The sequence below is a fragment of the Mytilus edulis genome, chromosome 9 (genome assembly GCF_963676685.1).
Source record: "Mytilus edulis chromosome 9, xbMytEdul2.2, whole genome shotgun sequence".
Taxonomy (NCBI): Eukaryota; Metazoa; Mollusca; class Bivalvia; order Mytilida; family Mytilidae; genus Mytilus; species Mytilus edulis.
In genome coordinates this window covers 25,814,364-25,832,449 of record NC_092352.1, presented here as the reverse complement: position 1 = coordinate 25,832,449, position 18,086 = coordinate 25,814,364, and the positions used below count along the sequence as shown (strand labels likewise).

General features: G+C 32.0%; 1 protein-coding gene across 1 annotated transcript; it reads right to left on the bottom strand.

Annotated features, from left to right (window-relative positions):
• Positions 1-2,896: 2,896 nt before the first annotated feature.
• On the bottom strand, positions 2,897-14,615 carry LOC139487906 (gigasin-6-like). Its single transcript, XM_071273125.1, has 5 exons — positions 14,277-14,615; positions 10,828-10,998; positions 8,631-8,875; positions 6,831-7,090; positions 2,897-4,110 (listed from the first exon to the last, which is right to left on the bottom strand). The coding sequence occupies exons 1-4, from the start codon at positions 14,582-14,584 to the stop codon at positions 7,011-7,013; spliced, it is 804 nt and encodes a 267-aa protein (XP_071129226.1). The 5' UTR covers positions 14,585-14,615; the 3' UTR covers positions 2,897-4,110; positions 6,831-7,010.
• Between the last annotated feature and the right edge of the window lie 3,471 nt (positions 14,616-18,086).

Sequence of the window (18,086 nt, the reverse complement as noted above, 5' to 3'; positions counted from 1 at the left end):
AGACTATTTCTTTTAGGAGTAATTTCCCTTAAATGATGAATTTGGCTGTTTTTTTTTTATTCTTGTCGATTATAGAGATAGATAGAAACTTTAAATTGAAAAAATTATCGACAAGACAAGTGCTGCTATTCGAAATCGTCAGTCGACTCCTTATTAGAGATATTGCCCTTTAATGAAGATTGTCACCAATGTTTAGCATTGTTACCTGATATCTAATAAGATATAATAGCTCTATAGTTACATGAATATGCAAAAAGGGTCAACAAAAGGCGAGATCTACAATTAAGTGTAAATGTTAGAAATCGTCCAACTGCTCCTTATTTGAGTTATTGTACCTTTAATGACGTTTTTTTACTATGTTTGGCGTTTTGCTTTATATGATGAATATAATAATAGATACATAGACCATTTCATCACAAAAATTATCAACAAGGCAAGATCTACGAACAAGTCAATTTTGCCTATACATATTTAGTAAACTATCACTCTTTATGGGTGTGATTGACCTTAAATGAAGATTTTCCCCAAAAAATTGTGTTTTGAGAAAAAATTAAAGTCATAAGAAACCTCAAATTAAAAAAATAATGCAATATCCATGCTTTTTTTGTTGATTGTTGACAAACAGGTGACAATCGTTAAACTTCGGCTTCAACACACGAACCTGCCAGATTATCACAACAACACTGACCGATTGAGAAAAAATTGGCGATTATTCGAAATTTATGCGAAAAAATGATAAAATCGTGCACAGAAGACTAAGTTTATGATGTTTGTATGCATTGGTTCAAAAATTGAAATAACACCTTTTTTACCGGACACTCGTTTCTTATGACTTTAAAGAAGACAGAGATAAAGTAAACAGACTAAATGATCAGCAATACCAGATAAAAAAAGACAGAAATGAATTATATTATCGTCTACAATGTTTGAGAGTGTCCTTTGTAGAGATCGTTTGAACCTCTTATTGAATCCGTGCAGTACAGATACTTATATTTGTTCAATTCAGACATGTCTTATTGCTTGATTGTTGCTTGCTTGTTGAATGCTCATATATTACATTTCATATAACAAATGTACATGCACTTTGATTATTAACTGCCTTTTTAATTTCAATATGCCATTTTTTTTCTTTCCAGTGCAGTAAGTTATGGCACACACAAAAACAAGATTTCTTCTCCTTTTTCTTCCCGGTTACGAGTCGAACTCTATTAAAGTAGATGGCTTGTAATCGGTAACTTTTTTTAAATGTTAATGATACACACATACATAAAACGCTAAAAATAAATAAAATATTTTAAAATACACATGGATTAGGGTATTCATCTCTTAACTACTGCCTTTTGTCTTGTTTATAGCAAGAATTTTATTTATTATTTTATTTTATTTACGAATGATGTTCTTGTACCGATGAAGCAATTAAGTAAATATTTCGACTATGTATATATTGACTTAATAATCAAAGATATACAACACTATGCAAACCATTTTTCTTTCATATATAATAAACATCTTATTTTTAAGATAACATGCTTCAGAATTTTTTTAAATGATTTATTTCAATGCTTCAGAATTAGGTAGTACGTTAGAATCATTACAGACCACATACCAATCATTGGTAAAAATTCGGCTTTGAGCTTTCCTGGTGAAGGTAAATCATGAAAAACCTGTCAGTCAGGCAAAGATTACCTTGGCTGTGTTTGGCAATACTTTTAGGAATTTTTGGTCTTCGTTGTTCCTCGTCGGCTTCGAACATAGAGCAGACAACAGCTGAATGCCACCAATGGGTCTTCGATGTAGCGAGAAACTCCCGCACCCGTAGGTGTCCTTCAGCTGGCCCCTTAAAAAAATATATACTAGTACAGTGATAATGGACATCAAACTAAACTCCGAATCATATACGAGAAACTAAAATTAAAAATCATACAAGACTAACAAAGGCCAGAGGATCCTGACTTGGGACGGGCGCAAAATTGCGGCGTGTTAAACATGTTTACTAGCAGTTAACTGACATGCCAGCTCCAGACCTCAAATAAACTGATTGAAAGATTAAGTCTTCCTCATAAGAATATCAGGTACAATCCTTCCCGTTAGGGGTTTAGTATCATACTATCATAAAATATATGAGAAGAACATAACCCGTGTCATGCCAACAACTGTTTTTCAAATAAATGTGTTTAGTTCCGATGCAAAGACCCTATAAGTAAATCAATATTCAAGCCAAAATATGCAATCTTTAATGACCTGACAACAGTTTCGTAACTATATCCCTTCTTAATAAGTCTGTTTAAAGGTTTTGTAAGCTTTTGAGGTGAATACTGACATTTTTGTGCTTTGTAAAGAATATTACCATAAAAGATTGGATGTGAAATACCTGAACGTTTAAGATGTCTGCATGTTTAGTTACATTTACGAATTATTTCCTTATACCGGTGATAACATTTAGTAAATGTTTTGACTAGTTTGTGATATCGAAAACCCTGGTGTAATAATTTTTCAGTAACACACAAATTTCTCCCGCTAAAATCTATACGTTGTTACATACACGAGCGAATCGTACAAGTTGAGATATATAAACACCATAAGCTGGTGACAAGGGAACGTCACCATCTAAAAATGGATAATTAATGATAGGAAATGAATCTTTTATCATAAATTTTTGTATTAAGCTTCCCGTTAATGATATAGATATCAAGATCGAGGAAAGGGCAGTGGTCATTGTTAGTATTAGCTTTATTTAAAGTAAGTTCAACAGGATAAATTTCTTTAGTATACATACTGAAGCCGTCATTTTTGAGAGCTTCTGTTTCACATATGAACAATGTATATTCTCACCAAACTGTATGCTAATGATGCTATATATGAAAATCTTTTTTTTAAATAAGTTAACACAAACAGATTTTATTTATATGTTTTTATGAAAATATTTTTTAGTACAATGTATGTTTCAACAATAACAATATTTTTAAAGGAAAGCTCTTCCTAACAGTTGAAGTATGTAATGGAACCATTACGTTTAGGTCATTGTTACACATATACGTATTCCTTCTTTGTTTGTATATATTTTCTGAATCTTTTCATGGTGAATTTTTGTTAAGATGTTCATGTGAAGACAACGTGTTTGTTTACAAATTTATTTCAATGTCTGATTCTATGTTTTGATGATATTTATTTAAACCAGAAGTTTTAACATATATGTATTTACAATCTTTATATGCAATAATACCTGAAAACTCTATAATATTTGTGTTGGCCTACAACCTTTATCTGTTACTACGATCAGTACCAATAAACCCAAATACATTTAAAAAAAAGTCAATGAAATGGCAATAAAACATTCAAAACGAAATAAAAAAATGAGCTCAGTAAAAGTTTAAATGATCCCCCACTTCAAGTAAGTGCCTATATATAACTAACTCTGCGTCAGATGATCACTTCTAATGTTCCATTAAAACAAAATAAAAAGCAGATATTTGATTTAGAACAATATCAAACAGACACATAAGATCACAACAGGAAAACTCATAGAAGTTGTATACAATGGATAAGCGTCGTTGTACAGTTTTCCCTTTTTGATGAAGGAAGGCTGCTCCTGAAAGCTAGAGGCTTTTAAAGTCACCTTATCATTGTTGAATTTGAATTTGAATTTGTAAAAATCAAACGATTTTAGAGATATTCCTGTAGTGTCGCCATAAAACTCATCTTTAGTTTCTGAAGGATAGAGCACACATGTCAAATAACCATACTTCAATTTCAGCTTATTCTTCTCTGTGTGTTTGTTAATCTTAATTTTACCATAGGCTTTATTTTTATACGTCCCAATGTATTCTTTCTGACCTCTTGTTGTATTTCTGTCTTTTGGATAGTTAGGTTTTACTTGTGGTATGTCGGATTTTAACCATGGTTCAGGATAGGAACATATGGTTGATGTATTTAGATATGGGATATGACCAGTATACACATCAAATATATAATTATGTAATGATAGTCTATATAAATAATTTGGATCATTTCCAGTAAATGCTACAAAAATGCCAATATCAGCCTCAGGGTACCAGGATATCATTGCTCTATATCCCCTTGTTGAGCCAGTATGGACAACCATTCTGAACCCTAAAACAAGAAAAATTGAGAATAAGTTTGGAGTGAAATGTTTATAATATCTATTTGGTTGTAAATTGTGATATTAGCTGATATTACCAAGCATTTGATTGCTGATTAATTTATCTCTAGATCACAAACTTTTAGCTTTTGTCATCACTAAGTCATAGCATCTTCTTAGTCAAATTAACGTATCCAAATGGAATCTATTTCTCCGTCAAAAATTTACACAGTATTGCATACTAAGTGGAATCATTAAAAACGAAGTGGGTGACAGGCCTTATAATTTAGGAATTCGTACATCCTTGGCTTACATTTTTTTGGTTACAGTATTCCTGATATATTCATAACCGTTATGGCCTATTTACCTTCCGGAGCACCTGAGATCACCCCTAATTTTTGGTGGGGTTCGTGTTGTTTATTCTTTAGTTTTCTATGTTGTGTCATGTTTACTATTGTTTGTCTGTTTGTCCTTTTCATTTTTATACGCCCTTCAAAATTTTGACGGGACGTATTATGGTATACAAATGTCCGGTGTCTGTCTGTCCGTCTGTCCGTCTGTCTGTCAGGCGTAAATATGTCGCACCGTAACTTGAGAACGACTTATCCAAATTTCATGAAACTTAATATAGTTGTTTCTTATGATGGTCAAATGATCTGTATACTTTTTGGAGAAATAAGATTTAAACTTTTTGAGTTACGGCACTTTGTAACTAAAACAGGGGTGTGTTTTTTCACATGTCGCACCGTATCTCAAAAACGATTCCTGATTATGGCTTAAAACCTTAAAGACTTCTTAGTTATATTAATCTTAATATCTGCATACTTTTTGGTGATGATTCAAAATTTCATTTTTGACTTATTGAGTATTTTGTAAAAAAAGGGGGAGGTTTTTTTTACATGTCGCGCCTTATCTCAAAAACGATTTATGATTATTGCTTAAAACTTTACACATGTCTTTGTTATATTAATCTAAAGATCTGTATACTGTTTGGTGATGATTCAAAATTTCATTTTTGAGTTATTGAGTATTTTGTTAAAAAGGGGGAGGGTTTTTTTTACATGCTGTGGCGTTTCTCAAAAACAATTTATGATTATTGCTTAAAACTTTACACACTTCTTTGTTATATTAATCTAAAGATATGTATACTTTTTGGTGCTGATTCAAATTTTTTATTTTTAAGTTATTGAGTATTTTGTTAAAAGAGGGACGAAAGATACCAAAGGGACAGTCAAACTCATAAATCTAAAACAAACTGACAACGCCATGGCTAAAAATAAAAAAGACAAACAGAAAAACAATAGTACACACGACACAACATAGAAAACTAAAGAATAAACAACACGAACCCCACCAAAAACAAGGGGTGATCTCAGGTGCTCCGGAAGGGTAAGCAGATCCTGCTCCACATGTGGCACCCGTCGTGTTGCTTAAGTTGTTAAACAGGGGAGGTTTTTTTACATGTCACGCCGTATCTCAAAAATAATTTATGATTTTTGCTTTAAACTTTACACACTTCTTTGTTATATTAATCTAAAGATCTTTATACTTTTTGGTTTTGACTCAAAATTTTATTTTAGTGATATTTAGTTTTTTTGTAAAAAAAAAAAGGGTTGGGGGTTTCACATGTCCTGCCGTGTCTAAAACAATATATGGCTATTGCTTAAAACTTTTTCGGAAACTATTTATGACTATTGCATAAAACTTCCACACAAGACGTCGAGCGTATCATGCGCTCATGGCGCAGCTGTTTATTAGCCATGGCGTTGTCAGTTTATTTTCGATTAATGAGTTTGACTGTCCTTCTGGTATCTTTCGCCACTCTCTGATTGCTTGCTTGTTGGTGTTTAAAATAACGCCACGTTCAGCACTGTTGGTCATATCACGATGGCCATATTTTAAGAGAAAGCTGGAGTGTCCAGAGAACCACAACTTTCGACAGGAAAACTGTTAAACCTATTTGATTTGGTTTGAGTCGAAAGCACCTTCAAATAACACAGACATAGAGACTTGTGTGTGTGGCCACATGTGGGGTTCAAACTGGGTTTTGCATTGACAGCCTCGGTGTTAACAAGCTAGTGGTACATTAGATGAACCATTTAGACCATTCCACCATCGAGGCTCATATTTTAGTGATGTAAAATATGTCAAATCCATCTGAGTTTAGAAATTGATTTTTACTAAATATCAGATGATATTATCGAAGCGCGTTACTGTATGAAAGTTTCACTATTCTTTATTTTCAAAGAGCACACATAACAGGAACAATGTGAATTATAGCAATAAGTAAACTTTAAGGGTAGGCGTAAATAAGACTGCTCACCAATTATTAAAGCAGGGTATATTTATGTCTAATAAACATGTTATTTTTTTAATATTTGCCGCTGGGTATTAATAAACAATCAATCCATCTATCATGATATATATTATAAGAATGACGAACATGATGAATGCCAAAAATAAGACTCATTTTGACGAGCGCATCCGACATGACTTTTAATTTGTTTTTGAAATTTATAATCAATTAACTAAACTGTTGGGGTCGTGTATGGGACAGACAAAAGTAACACAAAAATAATTGCTCTAACGCTTTTAGCAGATTCATGTAAAGAGATAATAAGATAACTATATACATGTATCAATTACTAGTAAGTAGTATTTGAATGTACAATATACAAACTTGGTCAATATTTTTCTCTGTCCAAATGACACAATTTATCGGAATACTTGCCTCTATAATATCCGATTCTCCAACCCAGAGCATAGTTGCTTTGAATATTCGTGACCGGAATGTCTGGTTTTGAGAAGTATTTGTGAGTGTAGGTATAGGGTATGGTATTAACAGGAGTAGTTATGTCTATAAAGGCCAGTTCTGAAATCAATCTGGTACCGTCTTGAAGCCTTCCTCCATTTAGAAAGAAACGTGTCCACTTAGACATGTCATTGGCAGTAGAAAGTACGCACCCTGCTCCACATATTTCAGCATATTGCCTGAAACAGATAATGTTTTTCAACAAGTAAACATGTAATTGCTCAACGTTCAGTTTTTATTCAATTCACATTTTATAAACTTAAAATCATTTTCATAACAGCGTAGACAACCGCAATACTAATTTTGGTAAACATACTGAATCATTTACCTTTAATTTGCTTGTCATCAGCTATCGATAACAGTGGTTTTGTGCTCTCGCAGTCTGTCGAAGCCCTTCCAGAGGGCATTTGAATATAATAAAAGAGTTAAGAACATGCAGGTGCACGAGAAGAAAAAAAAGAAAGTTTAAGTATTCAACATCGAAATCAACACACAAGGTTTAGTCCTTTGCTATTTATTCGTTTCATTTTATTTAGTCGTTTTGAACCTTTGGCGACCCCATAGTGTCTATAATACGTACAATATGACAAGTGGGTGTGACAGACGAACGTTTTACTAATCTGACCCAATCAGTTGATACCCTGAGCGCGTCAAGAAATAGTGGTCTTATCTACGCTGTTATGAAAATGATTATATGTTGACGTACAGTATTTTCTTGTTGGACTGCTAATGGCTAAAAGAGGGACGGAAATACCAAAGGGATAATCAAAACAAACTGATAAACCAGTAGCGACTTTCATAGACCCTTCATATATATATATCATAAAATCTTGAATATTATCTTGTACTTTGAAAATATTGCAACGTAATGTTTATATGCTTAACAAATATTTTTCATATGTTATGAAACCAAATGAAAAAACAGATGTTGCCATTTTTCCTGTGAGTGTGTTTATTTCCACACCATTTAATCTCTTTGTACTGACGAGTCTTATGTAGACGAAACGTTTCAAATTATAAGCCTGGTACCTTTGATAACTATTTACACCACTGGATCGATGAATAGGTGGGAACATTTTGTCCCCGAAGGTATCACCAGCCCAATAGTCAGCACTTCGGTGTTGACATGAATATCAATGATATGTTCATTTTTATAAATTTACTGTTTGCAAAAGTATGAATTACTCAAAATACTAAGGATTTTCTTATCCCAGGCAAAGATTACCTTCGTCGTATTTGGCACAACTTTTTGGGATGTTGGGTCCTCATTTTTTCAACTTTGTACTTGTTTTTGGCTTCAAACTATTTTGATCTGAGCGTCACTAATGAGTCCTATATGTAGACGAAACGCGCGTCTGGCGTATCAAATGATATGCCTGGTACCTTTGATAACTATTATTTACCTTTGGTAACTATTATTTACCTTGTTATCTCTTTTATTTACCTTTTTATCTCTTTGATTTACCGTTCTTTTGTTGTACTGTTACAGCACTGTCCAAAGTTACGGGGAAAGTTCATACTAGTTTTACCACGCCACATACTGTATGTGCTTATCCTAAGTAAAGAGCCTCTAATTTAATGGTTGTCGTTTGATGATGTATATCATATTTGATTTTCGTCCATTCTTTTGTACATAAATCTAGTTTTCTCGTTTGAATTGTTTTACATGCGTCATTTCAGGTTCTTTTTCAAATTTCATGAATAAATGATAATACTTGCCTTGTAAAGTTATATTCGACCGGATGGAGTTCACCGTAATATTCCACGTATCCTTTTGCCAGCAAAATATTTTCTGGGTCTGCTGTTGTAGCAAATGTTGAGGTTCAAATATGTGCTTGGTTACTAAATTCTCCCATGAATCATTGCCTATGAGTTCAGCAAGGTAGGTGACGACTCCATACATCAAATTATTATACATGTAACTACCTCTAAATATACCCTCTGGTTTCAGATATTTAAGTCGACTGAAAATATATAGAAATAAGAAGATTTGGTGTTAGTGACAATTAGACCAAATGTATGTAGATGTAAGAGACGCAAATAGTTGATATTATGCGTGATTTTGTTTGATAATTTTTTACCCTAATCAAAATTTGAGTTCACCGTAATATTCCACGTATCCTTTTGCCAGTAAAATATTTTCTAGGTCTGCTGTTGAAGCAAATGTTGATGTTTTCATTTCTAAAGGTTCAAATATGTGCTTGGTTACTAGGTTCTCCCATGTATTTTCCCCTATTATCTCAGCAAGGTGAATAACGACTCCATACATTAAACTATTATACATTTAACTACTTCTAAAAACACCCTCTGGTTTCAGATATTTAAGTCGACTGAAAAAGAAAGCATGTTTCTTTTATCTTTCTTTTTTTTATTTAAATTTAAGAAGATGTGAGATGATTGACAATGATACGACTATCCGCCATAGTCCAAATGTACGTAAATGTCAGAGATGATAGTATGTGTGAATTTTTTTATAATTTCATTCTTGTTTTAAATGGTTTTTAATTTATAAAACTTCTATTTTAAATGTTATGAACCTTGCATACAATCAAGGATTACTATACAGATTTTGCCAAAAAGATTTATACGAATATATACTACTTATTATTACTGAATTGATAAAAGAATCTAAGGATTCCTTTGAGGGTATCACCAGCCCCAAAGTCAGCACCTCTTTGTTGACATGAATTATCAATGATATGGTAATAATTATAAATTAACTTTTAACAAAACTTTGAATTTTCGAAATTGAATTTCTAAAGCTTTTTTTTTATCTCAGAAATGTATAACCTTAGCTTTATTTAGCAAAACTTTTAGGAATTTTTGGTCCTAAATGCTCTTCAATTTCGTACCTGAAATCACTCCCAGTTTTTGGTGGGGTTTGTGTTGCTTGTCTTTAGTTTTCTATGTTATGTCTTGTGTACTATTATTTGTCTGGTTTCATTTTTATTTTTTAGCCATGGCGTTGTCACTTTATTCGATCTATGAGTTTGGCTGTCCCTCTGGTATCTTTTGCCCTCTTTTACTGATGAGTCTTTTGTAGACGAAACGTGCGTCTGGGGCAAATATAAAAAATTTCAATCCTGGTATCTATGATGAGTTTATTGTCATTCTTTACTCGTTTATCTATTGTGAGCAGTGAGCACGGAGCGAGTCATGGATGATGTTACGACACTCATTCCGATTAAAAATTGACGGGGACAATATGTAGCTGAGCAATGATTTCGACTCTAGGTTATAAACGATGTTAGGGTCTCATGTTATAACATGGGAACTTGGGCCAAAAAATGTATTCGGAATTACTGCAATTTCATGACTGTGTATTTTCATGAGTGTATTGGCACTAATATCAAAATATCTAGATAAAACACATAGTTCCGGGTAGATATTTTGTAAACATATCAAATAAGAGGGAGTTCAGTATTATGAAAAAAGATAGGAATTTGTTCTTTAACAGAATGATTATCAAAGATACCGGTAATACAGTCAAACCTGTTTTAAGAGACCACTTAAGGGAGAGCAAAAAGGTTGTCTCTAAGGACAGGTGGTCTTTTTTGAATACAGGTTCAATTTAAATAAGATATACTTCAGATTGATCTAAAATTGTTGGTCTATCAAAACAGGGTTTTGCTTAATACAGGTGGTCTTTTAAGCATGTTTGACTGTGTTTACAATATCAAAACCTTTATTGACACATTAGAATTTTTATGAGCGTAAAGGCAATCAATTTTGGGGAAAAGTTCAGAATAACAATATACAACTATAATTTGAACGATTTCATACTTAGGACTGCAATATGGAATTGTGTTACAATCCTCTGAAATTTTAAGTAATTTTTTTACAGGTAAAGCATGGTTAAATACTAGAAGTGGTATTTTGCGCTCTGTCATTTTTTCTTTAGCATAGTTATACTTACGCTACTAGATTTTTCCGGGTTAGTTCAGTGTCATATCTCAATTCATCATGTTTCGGGATACCAAGTTTGTGGGACAGCAAATCTCGTAGTGTGACGTAGTCGGATCTTAAACTGTCGTAGAAAATTTTCTTTCCAGGTATAATTTCCTTTAGTTTTGTGTCCAAGGTATAGCTGAAATGGAATTATGTTAAATTCATAAACGATTACAGTGTCGTACATTTCATCAACTGACCTTTTCAAAATGATATATCATAAATAATTGTCCAATTCAATTTTATTATGAATTTTCAGAATATGACGTTTTTAACTCACCTGGCCAATAGGTCAAGTGTGACTCTTCCCGTCACTTTCCATCCGTCGTCTGTTTTCCTCGTCCGTTAACGAAATATATACTAATAAAGGCAATATAAGTATATCGGTGTTCAAAAGTAATTATTCGATTGAGACTCAGAGAAAACATATCCGGAAAACAAACTCAAACCTAGGGAAATACATAAACTGTTAAAGAGGGAAACAAAGGAACAACAGGAACACTGAAATACAACAAAAGCAAACACCAACTTACATAAAAACCAACTATTTGATAACAACAGCCATAGTCCTGACTTGGTACTGGACATTTTAAGCAAAATGGTGGGTTATGTTACTTTTAATACTGGCCTTTTCATGATGGTCTGAGTGCCATAGTCATATCTCATTAAGCACGTTTCATTGAAAAGATATTGGTGATCATAACATATATTGAAAGATTGATTTAAAGCCAAATCAAAGACAAATTCATAATGATTGATTGATTGTTGGTTGCTTTACGCCGCATGATAAATTCATAATGAAATGTTTTATAACATGAAAGGATTTATGAGTTACAAGATCTTTTAACACCAGAAAAATGTATATAATAAAGAAATACAAAGTTAAAAGACATACTTTGGTAGCAGATTATAACCAGGGAGGGCTTAAAATGACCGACATAAAAAGCTATTTCTCCTCTCTTCAAATAAGATGGGTCTCTAGATTGCTACAGGCAAAACAAGAAAATTGGACATTGATACCAAAATTATTTTTAAGTAAATTAGGTTCTAATTTCCTCATTTTTAGAATGAATTTAAATAACCAAACTTTAAAAAAACTAGATAACATAACTAAGGACATTCCAGAATTTTACTTAGAAATAATAAAAAGTTGGATTTTATTTCATGAAACGAACATTACAGAATTGAAAAACTTTGTCGAAATAAGAAAGCAAGTTATCTGGGGTAATAAATTTATAAAATTTCAAAACAAGCCGCTTATTATGCATAACTGGATACACAGTGATTTTATTTACATTAACGATATTATTGACGATAATGGAAAAATTGCCCAAGATAAAATATTTAGAAAACTGCGAAACACTAAAAATTGGATAGCAGAAATTTCAAAAGTAAAAAACTCAATTCCAACCTCATGGCTAAAAATTCTAGCTACAGAAGAATCCATCAAATCAAAAGTAAATTTTAACAGATTATTTATCAATATAAACAAAGAAAACATTAAAATTGAAAATTTAAGCAACAAAAACGTGTATCAATTGCTCGTTCAAAAAAAAATTTCTCCAAACATTGGCATAAATAAATGGAAAAATGAATTAGAAATAAATTATGACTTTACCAAATATATGTTTAAGTTTATACACCAACATTTAAAACTTAATAAACTTAAAATGTTTAGGTGGAAACTAATAACTTGCATTTTACCGAATAGAGATAATCTCTATAAATGGAAAATCGTAACTAGTCCGTTTTGTCAACTTTGTCAACTCAAAGACACGTATCAACACTTTTTTATCGAATGTAAATTTCTAAAAGAATTTTGGGAAATCATTAATAAAATCTTATCTCAAATGAATTTTAACAAAAACATTAACTTAAAAGACATTGTAATAGGCTACAAAATAACAGATAATGAGTATATCGAATTCAATATAATTCTGACACTTATAGGATTTGCTATCTACAAATCATACTATGTATCCGATCAGAGAAATAAATCTACTAATGTATTCAATCTGTTTAAAGTTGAACTGGACGAATACTTAAGATCCTACAATCTACAAGAATATACTACAGTCCAAGTGCTTCAAACTTTAATTTCTCCAAAATAAAACACTCTTAAAGAAGATATTTCTAGAACACTTTAACTAAATAAATAAAAATAAAGAAAAGACTCACCTAAAATGTTTAAAATCCAAATAAAAAAGAAGTAAAGTAGCCTAATTCAACATACATCCATTAAAAAGCATGCTCTCTCTCACCTTTAAACAAGGTAAACCTTCCGATCAAGAAAATCGATGTCACACACTCTTAAATCATGTAATTTTTAAACGAGATAATTGACACCAAACATTCAATTTCGGATAAGAGTATTAAATGGGCGTTATTTAATTTGATTACATGTATAGAAGGAAAATATATCATTTATTTCAGATCAGGGTACTGAATTGTATTACATTATTATTGAACATTGTATTTAATTGTAATATACTAATATAAAATTTAAGAAAAAAATACTTATCTATATGAAACCCTGTTCTTATAGATACTAACTATTTCAGGGTACCTTACAGTTAAAGCTGTAGCGGTAAGGTCATTGTTAACAGCTTTAGTGCAATAAATTTATATTCAAGTGTTAAAAAAAAAAAAAAAAGAAAAATGTATATAAACATCTGCCTTTAGTGCTTAACAGAACCATCGTACAGTTGACATAAATAAGAGTTGTTATATATCTTCAAATACAAAGGTGAGGTTTACTTGCTTGCCAACTTTTTATGATGTATGCACAATAATTGTAATAAAGATTGACATGTGAAGGGTGGTTTGTGAATAAGTGCAGCTATCTTCAGTATACTATCATAGTTTGTATATTGAAGGCAAAATATCTGTTTTTAGTTTTTCCCTCGAACAAACCCTCTTTGAACGAGTGGCAGTCCACATTTCCGACCTTATCACGGTCCTGCCCACATTGCAGATTTCAAATTCGAGAAGTTCAAATGATACAGTGTTATCTTTTCCCTTCGAAGAAGGCACTAATTATTAAATTAGCAAAGAATATACGAATATTCAAAATGTGCTGCAGTAGGTATTTTATTTTGTCTGTTTCGGAAAAGAAAAACAATTGATTTTATTAGAAATATTAACTTAATTGGGTTTCTTGTTATTTCAGTTAAAACAAAGCAAATATTTCAGAAAATCAAAATCAACAATTAATGCCTTCTTCAAATCTTCCTGCAAAGGACAGTACAATGTTTGGTAAGGCTACGACAAACTGCTGTCTGAATGTGCATATCTTAACATCGTTTTAAACGGTAGTTTCAAATTAACATATGGCTAGCTATTCAAGACAAAATGAAACAATGGCTCATTAACTTAAAAAAAATCTTCTCAAATTGACTTAATTATCTAGTAACTTACTTTGTCTTCTCTTCTATAAGCTTTGTAAGCAGAACACTTGCGAATGCTTTTGACAGTGATGCTACTTGAAAAAGTGTATCCCCTGTCACAGGCGTCTCCTTTTTTATATTTACAAAGCCATATCCTCCAACGAACAAAACTTTATCAGATCTGACAACAGACAGCGTCAGACCTACGGTTTTGTTAGATTTAAACTTGCAATCAAAAGTTTCCTTCAATATTTTGTCGATTTGGACATTTAGTTGACCATTAAGACAGGCAACGACAGAATATAACAGAAAAAATCTGAACATTTTGACTTGTAACATACAGTGTTTTCATTACGATGAAAGAATGAATTAAGGTGTTTTCGGTAATCTGTCATGTATTTATGCATCTCGAGCAACTATTAATAACAAATGATAATTGGTACTTGTATATGATTAATTACATGACATCGCATTATGTCTTATCAGATGAAATAATCAAGTTGACAATATACTATTTTAAGCTAACAGTAAGAAAGTTAAATATTTGCAAAATGCGTCTGAGACGTAGAAATATTTTCTGGATTCAAATATCTTCGACATGTAACAAAGGTAGTGTGGCTATTATAATATTTAATAAAGGAGCGAAAGATACCAGAGAGACACGCCATGGCTAAAAATGAAAAAGACAAACAGAAAACAATAGTACACATGACACAACATACAGCCCGTACCAGAGTAGTGATCGAATTCGTGTTTCTTTACCTTCAGAATAAGCTACGTTATCGACAAACTTATTTCAGAAGTGACATGATTTAATTTTCTTCATCGACAAAATATTTCATGTCCAACGTGTAAGTTTTCATTATTTAAGTCGAAGTTTTTTTTAACACAGTAAAACATTTTTTTATAATCAACCTCTGTCATTGGCATTTTCATTTTAACGGTAAAGGATTAAATACGGGATCTCCGAAATTTCTATCATTTGTTACGAGGAAATCATTATTCAATCGAACATATGTCTTTGTTCATGACACATATTATGAAATACAAAGGAGTTGAAATGATCAAATACTTTTGAACTGACGGAAGCAAAAATACATTATCTAGAATGTGTGTTCTGTCATAAACAATGGCTTCGTCGTGCGAATCGACGAGATCATGTTACATGTAACTGATCTTAGCTGTAGAAACAGTTGGTGCGACCTTGATAAAATCTTTTTTATCGACTCCAAGTCCTAGGAGTCGATATTAAGAATTGAACGATGGACAGTCAGTGCGTGAATTTTTCTTGCTACCTGATTGGAAGATATTACGAGACGTGAATAATCAAAGTTTATTGGTTGGTTAGGACAATCCAAACCTAGTAAATGTCCTTCAATCCCGTAGAGTATCGGATTTGTCCTCTCTATTTTAGCAATTAGATTTTGCCTGGTCATTATTCATGCATATTCATGATATTGGTACACAGGTAACTTTTATCTATAAATAGTCGAATGTTCTGGAGTTTCGTAAACAACAACGTTAAACGATATATACTACTTCATAACGTGTGACCTCACGTGTGTGGTAAAATTTGTTGATTGATGCACGTGGCTATTCTTACTAGTAAATGAATAAATCTACAAAGCGAGAGTACTTTCCGTTTTCATCAGCTAAGAGTCGACTAGCCCTTTTTGAAAGGCTAATGCTTGTCAATTTAATATAAGCGATAAATATTCATGACTACAATGATAATGAATTTATTAGAGTCACATCCACTGTTTCTACTGTAAACAGGAACTCGTCGGTTAGTGTAATGAAGACATTTTTAAAGATTGAGATTGTTGGTTTATTCATTACACTTTCGAGGTATTAAAATTATTTCAGTGTTTATTTAAAGTTAAATTTATTTTCAAATCTCTTCTGTTTAAAATTGTCGAAACTTCCGTTTAAGATTTCTGTGGTAAACTATCTATTCTATAGTTAGGACCATTTTATAATAAATACCCTTTTGTACAAGAATACTTTCTTTATAAAAGTATAGATCTGCTGGTTATAGATTTTTTTTTATAACTTTCATTATTGTGACGATGCGCTATGAAATTCAGATTAATTTATAAATGAAGTTGTATATAAATTTTTGGTCATAAACACAAATCTTTTAAACAGTTCGACGAGTGCGTCAATGTTACAATAGTCTGTTTACTGTAAGTTACTTAGCTTGGCCCGATTCATCTGTCATTTATGGAAACTAATTCACCACTTTCTGAGACATTCATTTTTATTTCCCCATCAGACATGGAGCTACATTTGTAACGAAAGGAACACTCTCAAATTAAAGAAATTTGACATGATATACTGAAACTTTCTTATAATCATTTAAATACTGATTTTCTTAGATATGTGATTTTTCATGGTCAAACCTTTTCATTGTTAACGGATATTTTGAGATTTTTTATTGTAAAAAAATGGTGTTTTGTAAAGAAATCAACATTCAAAATTTAGAACTTCATGAACATGTACAGGAAGCTGAATTATTTCAAATCTATGTACTACTTAAAATTGTACTTCGATCTGTTGCGTCCTTAAAATGTTCTGACCGTCCTAAGATTTAATGTACGGAAATGTTTCGGTAAATTAAATTCAAATCCGAATTGAATGTTTATGACACACAAAAAGAGAAACCAGAATCTCTTAATGACCAAACATATGTACAGGTTGGGGCGATTTAGAGCTTTTCAGAAGGAGTGAGATTCCACCCTTGTTGAAAGCCTTGTGGAGACCTCTAGATTTTTAAATTCCCTCCGTTTTTCTCATGGATGGAGTGTGGTCTCTCTTTAAATTACCCCATATCTTTTCATTTTCCTATTTACCGAAGGTTCCATGTGAAAATTTCTATTGGATCATATCTGTTAAACTAAATGTACAAAACAAAGCCGAACTAGAAATCAATTTTTTTCTAATAGAGCACCTTACATTATCGTCAATGAGTACTAGTAATCATACACAAGAAAGAAACCCTGAACGGGTTTTCAGCAATAATGTTTACCTATTTAATAGTAAGTAAATATTAACATGTACATGTATTTGATAAAGTACAGATATAACAAAGAAACTGCCTGGTATCCGACGTAAGAGTACACTTTTTACTGCACGCGTAGTCGGGTGCGTTCACTACGAGGACAAACAGGAAGTAGACAAATGACAGACCTGAAAAGGGGAGACACGGTACAATTCATCTTGATAAAGCTTCAGACCAAATATAAAACCAATCCGACATACACAAGCCGATATATATTTGACAAAAATTTTATAGACCGGACTTACAGACGTACAGACAAGGGTAAATCTTCGATTTAATGTTTACTACCACAGAAACAATGACTGCGACTCAGATAAATTCATTATGAATAGCATAAATATTCATTGATTGAATCACAATGATCATGACTTTATCGGGGTCGCATCCATCGTTTCTACAATAAATAGACCTCATCGATGTGCTCAATGAAGATATTATATACTGCTTGCACTGTGAATATTTATGGGATTCAACACTGTAATAGTTTTTCTTTCGTCTAATACAGAATACCCCATATCTTTTCTTTTTCATACCTATCTGTTTATTATGTCCCCGGGATTATGTCAATCATACATTGTTGCAATACCGACATGCTTGTACTTTGTCACAGAAAAAACTGAAATAAATTTCCTTCAAATCGAAGTAAAAAATACATATGTACCATTTGAAATGTTGAAGACAAAATGGCTCTATATCTTAAGTTATTGACGAATATTTGAAATTTAAACCTCTATAAGATGTGATGTACGGCATTTCATTTTATCATTGGTAATGATCCTT

Coding starts and splice junctions, on each gene's coding strand:
- LOC139487906 (XM_071273125.1), bottom strand. CDS start 14,584: ATGTTACAAGTCAAAATGTTCAGATTTTTTCTGTTATATTCTGTCGTT. Junction 8,876..10,827: donor ACCCGGAAAAATCTAGTAGC/GTAAGTATAACT, acceptor ATATATTTTCAG/TCGACTTAAATATCTGAAAC. Junction 7,091..8,630: donor GTCGAATATAACTTTACAAG/GCAAGTATTATC, acceptor TATCTGTTTCAG/GCAATATGCTGAAATATGTG.